The sequence below is a fragment of the Periplaneta americana genome, chromosome 13, assembly GCF_040183065.1.
Source record: "Periplaneta americana isolate PAMFEO1 chromosome 13, P.americana_PAMFEO1_priV1, whole genome shotgun sequence".
In the NCBI taxonomy this organism is placed as follows: Eukaryota; Metazoa; Arthropoda; class Insecta; order Blattodea; family Blattidae; genus Periplaneta; species Periplaneta americana.
In genome coordinates this window covers 49,304,816-49,316,957 of record NC_091129.1, presented here as the reverse complement: position 1 = coordinate 49,316,957, position 12,142 = coordinate 49,304,816, and the positions used below count along the sequence as shown (strand labels likewise).

General features: G+C 36.2%; 1 protein-coding gene across 2 annotated transcripts in view; it reads left to right on the top strand.

Moving 5' to 3' along the window:
• Positions 1-12,142, top strand: part of LOC138711872 (kelch-like protein 17) — a 471,943-nt gene that overhangs the window by 448,039 nt on the left and 11,762 nt on the right. For both annotated transcript variants that reach the window (XM_069843135.1, XM_069843134.1), the window contains exons 10-11: positions 7,106-7,362; positions 10,156-10,411. In XM_069843135.1, the coding sequence (XP_069699236.1) occupies positions 7,106-7,362; positions 10,156-10,411 (513 nt within the window). The remainder of the gene's footprint in view (positions 1-7,105; positions 7,363-10,155; positions 10,412-12,142) is intronic.

Here is a 12,142-nt window from a genome sequence, read left to right as displayed (position 1 = left end):
ATTTAGTAAAACAATTTTCTTTCGAGAAAGAAAGTAGGCGAATGAAAATTTAAAGTGTAGTGTGAATCAAAACAAACGTTTAAAAAGCATAATGTACAAATATTTGAAGATATCATAACAAGTAAAATAACACTGTTTCCTCGAGTGACTTGATCCGTACTGGGTGTAATGTTGCAACGTTCACTCGATAATCCAGCGCCGATAAGCCTCCCAGCGCGCTTCAACGCTTCCCGTCCACTGCTGCACCGACCGCTACACATTGTTTCGTAAGTAATTAAATTTCCATTAATCTACTGGAGATCCCATTGTGATTTTTTCTGGAATTATTAAGAATATTTCAGTGCACCTATTAAGTATTCTTTTAGATTTTTAATACGGCTATTTCACATTGATATCTAACTTTTAAAAATTGAATCATAAAAAAATATTTGTAATAATTATATTAAAATTGGTTAGTAAATATTTAACAAAAGACAGTACTTTAAGCTTTTAAATGCATTTTTTTTTTTCAAAATAAATTTTTACATCAATATCCTCAGAAATATGACGCTTTAAATGTTGCATTGTGCGACATTTTTAAAGAATTTTAACATGCAATATCTTAAAAACATGTGGACTTAGGAGGAAATAAAAATACACTTGTTGGTTTATTAGACCCATAGAGTTGGTAAAAAAATACAAACGCAATAAAAAATATCAAGGTCAAAATTTGTATAATTTTGTGCGATTAGACGTGGAATGACTCTACTGGACAATTGGCTTCTCCAGATATATCCCGATTATATACACACAGTATTTTCTCCAGTGTAATAAAAGTAGATACAGAATGATAATAACATACAGAGACTTGGAAAACATTGACGAAACGAGACTTAACAATGACATTCTTCATTTACCTTGGCACAATATCTGGAGTCTGCCGAAAATAGATGACAAAATCGAAATGTTAAGTGGCATAGTACTCGAGTTTTACAACAAGCGCACCTGTGAAAACCAGACGAATTTCCAGGCAGCCCGCTCCTTGGATGGCTCAAACAATTAGAAACTTTATGACAACACGAGATGCTGACTATATAGAACCTTCGGACGAGACAAGTAAGATAAGCAAAATCTGAATGCCTACAGAACACTTAGAAACAGAAAAACTCAGGCCATTAGAAATGCAAAGCTTCGGTATGCTCTTAAAATCATCGATCATGTTGTTAGTCTGAAAAAATGTGGAAACACACACATTCTTTAGGACTGATACAGAAAAACGTGCAGACTGATTGTACTGTAGCATTCCTCTTGACAGTCTTTTAGGGTGCTATTCATAGACATTTCGCTAGCCCGCGCTACGAGCGTGCTGAACAGGATTCATATCATATCATATCGCTAACACTGGTTTATGAATACGAAAAACGTTAGTTCGCTGAACATCCACCGAATGCCCGCGCTAAGAATGTCTATGAATAGGGCCCTTTATGATTGCTTCATCTAAAATGACAATGAAACTAAAACTCAAACATTAAGTGAACTATTCGACAAACCTTCATCATCATGAGACAAATTTCACTTTTTACATGTTATAGTCGACCTGGTTGGCAAGTTGGTATAGCGCTGGCCTTCTATGCCCAAGGTTGCGGGTTCGATCCCGGGCCAGGTCGATGGCATTTAAGTGTGCTTAAATGCGACAGGCTCATGTCAGTAGATTTACTGGCATGTAAAAGAACTCCTGCGGGACAAAATTCCGGCACATCCGGCGACGCTAATATAACCTCTGCAGTTGCGAGCGTCGTTAAATAAAACATAACATTTTACATGTTATATCCGAGTCTGGAAAGCATTAAGACGGATTAAAACAAAATCACAAAGTACAGATGACATGAATAGGGGAAATTCTCTTAAAATTACATATCATAAGAAAGAACTGCTGTTGGTGGTGTGTTTCTTCATAATGAGAACATTGTTTTACACATAATCTTTCCACCAAGTCTGAAGTAGATAAAATTGATTACCATAGAAAGTGAGCCATAGCGAAGACAAAAGTTAGGAAGAAACACAGACTTTGCTGATATTTTCGAACATTTAAAAGCTTTGAATAATAGTTTGCAAAGCCAAAATGTTAACATAATGACAGCCAGAGATAAAATCAAAGTATTTTTAAAGAAATTTGTTTTATGACCGACATCACTGGACAAAAAGAAATGTTAGCCTATACATGCCAGTGCATTAAACAACTCGTGGAAAGTTTAGTTACGCATGATACGACAAACAGTCGGTTTGTTTTAGCGACTAGCAATTAAGTTTATATAATTCTAAACTATAGCGTTTTTTTTATATTTTTCGGAAGACGCTCAAAACAATACTACAGTCACCGATGGATACTAAATCCAATTTCAGACAGCTGCATTCCATTGGTTCAAATTAAAAAAAAAATAAGGAAGAATTCATTTAAATATGTACTGTACGTAACTGGCGGCCGGGTAGCTCGGTTGATAGAGCAGCTGGCTACGGACTGGAAGGTCCGGGGTTCGATCCCAGGTAGTGACAGGATTTTTTCTCGTTGCCAAACTTTCAGAACGGCCCCGAGGTTCACTTACCCTCCTATAAAATTAAGTACCGGGTCTTTCCCGGGGGTAAAAGGCGGTCAGAGCGTGATGCCGACCACACCACCTCATTATAGTGCCGAGGTCATGGAAAGCATGGGTCTCTATCTCCATGCTCCCCAAGTGCCTTCATGGCATGTTACGGGAATACCTTTTTTTTTTTTACTCTACGTACCTAATGATGGAACGTTGAAATAGGTTTTTTTTCGCAGAGTGTAGGTCAGTTTTGGATCAAAAGAATGCACGAGTATCCCGAGCTTGCAAAATAAGCTCTTAATATTTTTATAACATTTCCAACTTCATATGTATACGAAATAATCTTCTCGTTTATGATACGAGAAATCTCATTGAATTTGAAAGTGATATCACTACGTGTGTATCGAATGTAGAGTCCAGATTTGAGAGCTACTTTCTGAAAAACAGGCATATTTTTCGCATTATTAAAATTATTATTTTTGTTTTTGTTTTAGCGTATAACTACTAGACATTTTTTTTATTATGTTAAATGTAGTATGAGGCGGTCAGAAGCAAAGGGGTGTATGTGCACTTACGTTATTTTCCATAAAATGTGATTAAAAGTTACTAAACATTCGTAAATTCCATGTGAAGTTTTAATTTTAAACGTTAATGTGCGATGTGGTTAAAATATATATTCATTTACCACTGAAATTTTAAATGCTTTAGTTTACCCTAGGTGCATTTAGATCATTTTTTATAAATGTCACTTACACCCTTTTCTTCTAACAGCCTCATAAGTGTATGGTAATAAGGCGTTTTTTGTTTCATTTTGTAAATCATCTCGCCGGTGAACCTAAATTGCGCGAGAAAAAGAAAAAAACGAATTGCATGCCACAGTTTACTAAGATGTATCCGAATTTCGTGCCGTCACGTTCGCAGATATAAATTTGAAAGCAGCATTTTCCTTCCCATTTTTCAGACTTACGACTGTCGAAAGTGAAACTGGTATGGTTAAAATGCATCGTGTATATTAGTATATAATGTCATTATTTCAAAGTTTTGTAATTTTATCACCATATTGGAAATTGTTTAAAATGCTGCATATATATTGATATGGTAAAAAAATATAATTTTAAGTAAAACTGCTATGCATTAAAAATGTAATTTTAAGTTTTTGGCAAACACAGATAACATACTTTTTACAAATTAGAATGTCGCTATTTCACAGTTTTATAATTCCATCATTATATTGCAAATTGCACTTTCTCTTTGATGGGTTTCTGGTTGTTTCAAGCCTGGTTCCGAACGCATTTCTATATATATATATATATATATATATATATATATATATATATATATATATATTTATTTATTTATTTATTCTTGAATGCCTTTTAAAGTACCTATCTAGTAACTGGTAAATATTTGGATGGGAAGAGTAAAACAAATTATTCAAATGGGAATTGAAAGATTCACGTGCGTTGGTTGTCCGCACTGAAGACGAGGAGAACTCGGCCCATAAGATTGGTGTAAAAATACTGTCATGCATGATTTAATTTAGTGAAATAAAATGACAAAAATCATCCACTTGTTTTTCATTTGGTTTTATGATCATTATGTCGTCGGTGAAGCAATCTTCTACTTGATTGCGGTGTAGAAACGTTAATCTGGTCCATACCTGTGGAGTAACGGTTAGCACGTCTGGCCGCGAAACCAGGTGGCCTGGGTTCGATTCCCGGTCGGGGCAAGTTACCTGCTTGAGGTTTTTTCCGGGGTTTTCCCCCAATCTAATATGAGCAAATGCTGGGTAACTTTCGGTGCTGGACCCTGGACTCATTCACCGGCATTATCACTTTCACCTTATTCAGACGCTAAATAACCTAAGATGTTGATAAAGCATCGTAAAATAACCTACTAAAAAAAAGATAATCCGAAGAAGAGATTAAGAAAATTACTGATTTTGGAGTCCTTTTGTTTGTACATTGTACTGAGACAAAATATCCTGAATCTTTCTCCCAAAAATATGTCCCATGTGAAATCGGTAAGAGTATAGAAATGGCCATAGGCAAAGCTTTCTCGAAGTCTGTATACACTATACTAGGAGAAAAAAAAAACTAAATTCAGCTTTCTCATCTCTTCCACTAAAAGAGAGAAAACATATTCATAAGTCCCTGCACTTTTGCATGGCAGTAGAAAAAATGCTAATGTCTTTTGACCCCCACAAGTGGTAAATATCTTTCGGAACAACTTGGGCAACTTTTGAATGTACTATCAGCTTAAATAGTTTTACATGTACTCAAATATTTCAAGTTTTTCTCTATCGGAAGAATTGCAATATGTTTTGTAGGGTCGTTCAGCAGTAAAAGTGACTCATTTTTATTTGTCATAATATCAAAATTGTTTAATATAGAATGAAACTCTTCCAATGAATTAGGTGCTTTCTGTCTCATCATAACATGAGCATGATGTAGGTTATTACGAATTCTAGTTAAATCTGTTGTTGATAAGAATTCAACGTCCCCCTTTGCCAGTTCCGCATGTAAAAATTTTAGTAGGTTTCTCCGAAGGGTTTTAAATAGCTTTGCGCTTCAAATTATTTTTACTAATTTTTTGCCCGGTTATTAAGTGTCCATCGTCTTTCTCGTTGTAATTTTTTATCACACGCTCTATTACAACACACTGATCATCAACTTTTATGTATACGTCTTACAAAGTCTCTTGCAACACTACCATCTTTCCTTATTATCAGTCAGAGTATTATGACAATAAAAATTAAAACCATCGATTACTAATCGTTTCTTGTTTTTTTCGCTCATCATAGTACTGACAACAGTCTTCATACTGAATCGTCCTTCAGTTGAAGCTACTTAAATGAGACACATTTCGCCATATGTTATTGTTTTAATAAATAAAATATAAAAATAATAACATTTACAGTACTTTAACTCACCCTGTTGTGTTGCGCGGATGAACAGACACAATTGACTCCTTGACTTGTGTGGTACACTGGCCAACCACAATACCTGATCGCGCGCATTCAAATCGAGTGTGCGTTCAGGAATCCGCGAATGCAATTCAATGTTTACTTTTCTGACCTGAACTGATCTCGCATGCAATTCGAGTGCGCCCCATCTCGCGACCCCCTTCAGCTCCTTACACGACTCCCCTCGGAGTAGCTACCCCCAGTTTGAGAACCACTAACAAGTTCAAAACACATTCAGGCGCCACATAATTAGTTAACAATAATGAAATAACTGTTCCTGATATTCTGATTAGGACTTGGCGCAGTTAAAAATGATAAAACAAAAAATATATCAATATATGATCTTACCTATTAAAAATAAAATAATATAATAATGAATCTATGGCAAAAAATATCAAATATGCTAAATAAACTTGATTTTATTTGAAACTAAGAGAAACGATTAGCAAAGATATAAGATTTTTAGGTGCATGCGCATTCAATAAAAAATATGTATATAATTATTATGATGATGATAATAATAATAATAATAATAATAATAATAATAATAATAATACAATTCACAAATAATTTTATAACATAAGGATATTCAGAATAATGCATATCATAAATTTGATTATACTGTAGCAGGTGTAGTTCGTGCGATATGACATCTTCAAGGAAGAAAACTAATAAACTAAATTTGCCAGAGCAGCGTTACTACTACAATGCAAACTAAAGCTAGAGCAAGGTTTCGCTCTTTCATGGCTGTGGCTCTTTATGACTTGCACATAATATTTAATAATGATGTAAGTTACTCTGCAAATGTCAGAGAACAGCTCCGGTTTCACATTGGATCATACAAGTAGTAAAAGTGAGCATGTCTGATTCAAGTAGTCATTTTATGTAACCGCACCGTACCGCAATGCGTGTTCTTAGTCATTCCTTCGACTAGCATTACGGAATGAGCGCGATATGACATCTTCAAGGAAGAACCGTATATAAAAAATAAAAAAGCTAAAACCCATAGAAACATTGAAAAAACTAGCAGCGTTACTACTACAATGCAAACTAAAGCTAGACCAAGGTTTAACTCTTTCATGGCTGTGGCTCTTTATGACTTGCACATAATATTTAATAATGATGTAAGTTACTCTGTAAATGTCATAGAACAGCTCCGGTTTCACATTAGATCATCCAAATAGTAAAGTGAGCATGTTTGATTCAAGTAGTCATTTTATGTAATCGCGCCGTACCGTACTGCTTGTTCTTAGTCATTCCTTCGACTAGCATTACGGAATGAGCGCTGGTTCGAATCTTCATGGGATAAGAAATGTTCTCATGAAATTTCAGCCGGTGTACGAGTAAGGTACCTACTCAGCACCGTGATCAATTTGGGAAGCTGCAGTAAGTACCAGCTATGTTGAGTGGGGATCCATCGTGATAACCATGCGTTATACCGTATTGGCTGAATGGTCCTTCACCTCTGCTGAAGTATGTGGTAGGATTTTTTCCTCGATGGGCTGTCGCGTAGGGAATTTATTTTCAAAACTCAATTGGCTGACCAACTCGACGAACTCATGAGACTTGCTTGCAGGTATGACGGAGCATCAGACTTGGCATCAGCAGAGAGCTACAACCCGCAGGTGAACAAGTGGAGCGCCATCACGCCGATGGGCACGAAGCGGAGCTGTCTGGGCATCTGTAGCTTCGACGGCCTTCTCTACGTGTGCGGAGGCTATGACGGCGCGTCCTGTCTCAGCAGCATGGAGCGCTATGACCCGCTCACGGGCGTCTGGAGCTCGTGCCCCGCCATGACCACGCGCCGGCGCTATTGCCGCATCGCTGTTGTCGGTCAGTGCATCCATTTTTCAGAATCCACTTAGCAGGCGGTAGGAGCGTTTGTCTTCAAATCCGGAGTTATTCTAGGGCATGGGTTCGATTCCCACTTGGACAGATTACCTATTTGAGGTTTTCTCAAGTATAAGGCGAATGTAAAGTAATCACAAGAGCTAGGAAGCCGGTACCAAAACTGTTAAGTTGTGTGAGCGTGGACTATATCTCTATCGAATGAAAAGTAATAGCGCATCTCTCAATGTCAGTGAACCAGAACGACAAACATGCACAGCCGGGTGGTAACCAAACATGTACTCCAATCGTCCACAGCCTTAGAACAAGAAAATAATAAACGAATAACGTAAAAAACAATAATTTGTAATTATAAACTTCGTAACTTCCAAACTAAAATAATTTACCCATACATATAAAATAACATACAATTATGATTCTAGCCTCATTCTAACAAATAACAATGAACATTTTCATTTTATCAAAAGAAATACAGTACTGCTTTTATGTCCAGAAAAAAAAAAAATATTTTTACTCTGAAAATATTCGTTCTACATCATAAGACGTTACTACAGCAATTCTGAAATATCTTACTATCTTCAGGTGAACAACTGCTTTGTCAATCTAATAGTGTATCTCGTATGTGGCACATAATATTAAATTCTATTGTAGTAGTAGTAGTAGTAGTAGTAGTAGTAGTAGTAGTAGTAGTAGTAGTAGTAGTAATTTATTTATTTAACCTGGTAGATATAAGGCCGTCAGGCCTTCTCTGCCCCTCTACCAGGAGATTCCAACTATAATATGAAGAATAAAATTACAATTAGTATTAAATTTACAATTACAATTAGTATTAAATTTACAATTACAATTACAATTACAATAAAAATCAAAGTACTAAAAGATTACCTGACTAATGAAAGCTAGATAATTTACCATAGAAAAACAAAGAATATTTTATATTTACTGAATTACAAATTAAACCTAAAATAACAAAATTGTATAGTGATGAAATTACCGGACAGCTAGGAAGTTTCTATTGTAATTTCGATATTGAACTTGGACTGTAACGCAACCGAATGCATAGCAGCACGATACGTCAACATTTAACGAATAATGCGGAAAAAAATTAACGTATTACATACTACTTTTCCCATAATTATTTAATAACAGAAGAACCATGCATAATATTAACATTACATAAATAACACAATTATAACAGAATAGCTCACTTTGTTCAGAACCTAAAATATTAATATAAATGAACAATATTCTTCAAACGATTCACGACTCTACACAGCTTGACAGAATGCCACTATGCGTTGTTTATATGAACATACTGTGTATCGTCTGTAGCGATCGGGAGCAGGCGAGACGCGGGTGACATCTTTACTTCTCACTGTACTCAACTGAAATCTACTGTTTTGGTACGAACTCCTACCTATGATAATCATATGGTTAATCCTGAGACTCATTTCGCCAATACCACCTCACTATCATCAATTCCATCGACGCGAAATGTAATCAAGTACAGTAGAGCGTCTCGTTTAGATACAGTGAAAACGTAAGCAAAGTGCAGGTAACGTGTGGGGGGGGGGGGGAAGACAAGCCGTACGATAAACACGAGGAATGCACACGGTTTAGTTACAACATTTATGGCGGAGCATTAATTGAAATTATATTTACCAAAAACACACAAAACAAAAGAATACAAATTGCATAACGTTATCATATACACATTTTCACAAACAAGCAATTGTAACATTGAAATAATTCAGTATAACAAATCAAATTTTGCTACTTATATGATGTTGCTTTCAAGCAGCACTTTTTTACGGTCATGGATTTCATTCTCTGTATGACTAACATAATATCATCATCTTCTGTGGCCGAATTAAGAAAACTACAGTACATTGGTCTGAAGTACAGTACCTGAATAAATTGAACTTTGAGAAGGGATAATTATGTTGAGGAAATAGTGTTTCACTTCAGACCAATATACTGTAGTTTTGTTAATTCGGCCACAGAAGACGATGATATTATGTTAGTCATACAGAGAATGAAATGCATGACCGTAAAAAATGCTGCTTGAAAGCAACATCATATAAGTAGCAAAATTTGATTTGTTATATTGAATTATTTCAACATTACAATTGCTTGCAATGTGTATATGATAACGTTATGCAATTTGTGTTCTTTTGTTTTGTGTGTTTTTGGAAAATATAATGGTCCGCCATATATGTTGTAACTAAAACTTTGTGCATCCCTCGTGTTTATCGTACGGCTCGTCCTCCCCCCTCCCCACACGTTACCTGCACTTTATTTACGTTTTCACTGTGCCTAAACGAGACTATCTAGGCCTACTGTAATCGAAGCAGCGCCGTCAAATAACCAACTAAAATAATCAAATTTTGTCTCCCTTTCCAATACTGCACTTTCTACTCCTGCCTCTTCCTTCCTTCCCTTTCTTCCTCTTCTCTTCCTTTTCCCTCGTCCTTCTTTCTTTTCTTTCCTCCTCTTTTTCTTTATTTTTTTCTGCACGTCAGTATGCGGAAGCTGCAAAGGATCGAGTCCCAAGATTTTCACAGAAAAAAGAGACTTTTCAGCACCATTGATAGGATCGAAAAAAAATAGTCCATATTATTTATGTCTTTATAGTGCATATTTTGTTCAAATGCAATACCTATAAGTTAATTCAATATACAGTAAAATATATCTCCAGTATTCGAATCTCCAAGTTCATTGACAAGGCACCGCAACAATGTGTCCATGTAATTATTCTATTATGCCTTATTTCCTCAGAGAACTGCGTGTATGCACTCGGAGGCTTTGACTCGACTAACTACCAGGCGAGTGTGGAGCGATTCGACCCGCGCATGGGACGATGGTCTCCAGTTCCTTCAATGAGCAGTCGGCGTAGCAGTTGTGGTGTCGCTCCTCTGGATGGGGCGCTATACTGCATCGGGGGCAACGATGGTACCATGTGCATGTCGAGTGGAGAACGCTTCAATGTCAGGAGGAACGCATGGGAGCCCATATCCGCCATGCACTCCAGAAGGTAACACTAAGGCGTTCACATATTTATCCAAATACCAAATATAAGTGAAATTATAGCACACCATTTGCTAAAATCAATGATGTCATTATGAGGCACTACTAACCCTTTCTAACCTGAATTTATGATTTTTCACAATTATGGGTACACCGTGAAGAAATAAAAAACAAAGCACTCCTCTTCCTAATAACAGCTGGCCAAGGAACTGGCGGGTGCTGCACTCTATCGGTAAAGAACGAAACAACTTCTGAAGATATTAAATGGAATCATCAGGCAAATCATATGAGTCAGAAATTACTGAAATGTTAGTAATTCCAATTGGACTCATTAGAACGGAAAAGGTTACACATGACATGCATGGGCAAGTTTTATAGGATGTCACTTGAATAAGGCTTTTGCTGCCGCTAGCCAAATGATATATGATATAGTTTATATATCTCGCGTCAACAATAATTGCATTAATGTAATGTGAACCTCACAATTTTTATACGGTACCACAATTATATTCATTACATATACATTTTCATTCATATGGTTTTTTTATCTAACTTCATGCCTAACTTCTAGTCCCTCTACTTGAAAATAATATCATATTATCCCTTCCCTTCTTGATTTAACATGGAATATGTATGCCTAATCATTGATTTAGTCAAATCAATCATGCACTATTATTACTTTTTGTCTTGCTACAATACTGACTGGTTATCTCGATCTTGTTTTTCTATAACAAAAACTTAACACCATGAATACTCTTTTAGCCATTCCTCTTCCTGCTCGCGAAAAGTTTTTCTTCTCTAATATTACAGACACTGAAGTTAGGCAGGCTCTTAAAAACACTAGATCTACAGCGCAAGGCTCTGACAACATAAACATTGTTTTTATTAATAAATTAATCGATATCGTGCTTCCTGTGATAACACATATTTTTAATTCTTCCATCATTACTTCTACCTACCCAAATCTTTGGAAAACGGCTTTAGTTCGTCCAATAGGCCTACCTAAAGTAAACACACCTACATCTCCTAAAGACTATCGGCCAATCTGCATTCTTCCCGTTCTATCAAAGGCTCTTGAACGTATTCTCCATAAGCAATTAAGCAAATATCTGATTGAATTTAATATTATCGACCCCTTCCAATTTGGATTCAGGAGCGGGCATAGCACTTCCACTGCTTTATTGAATTTAACTGAAGATATACGAGAGGCTATGGATAAACGACTAGCAACAATATTAATAGCAAAGCATTTGACTCTGTCGACATGGATCTACTATTAGCTAAACTTCGAGTGTTAAATTTTTCTGACAGCGTTATCACCTGGATGCACTCCTACCTCACTGGCCGCCAGCAGCGTGTTGTCTTTAATAATCGGTTCAGGATTCAGGATTTCCCCAGGGTTCGGTATTGGGTCCATTGCTTTTCTGTCTCTATATTAACGATATCGCCAAGTCATTTAAATATTGCAGATATCATATTTATGCAGATGACGTTCAATTATACATTTCCGCCAGTCCTGATAGACTAAGTGACTATATTAATAGACTCAATAAAGATCTCGAATCCGTTTCATCTTGGTCTCAACAATTCGGACTTAACTTAAATACAGATAAATCACAGGCTATCTTATTTTCGAATAAAATATTAATCCCCGATATTAATAAGCTGAGCCTTCCTCCTGTGACTCTGAATAAAGTGATCATTCCATTCAGTTCAACTGTAAAAAACCTGGGAGTTC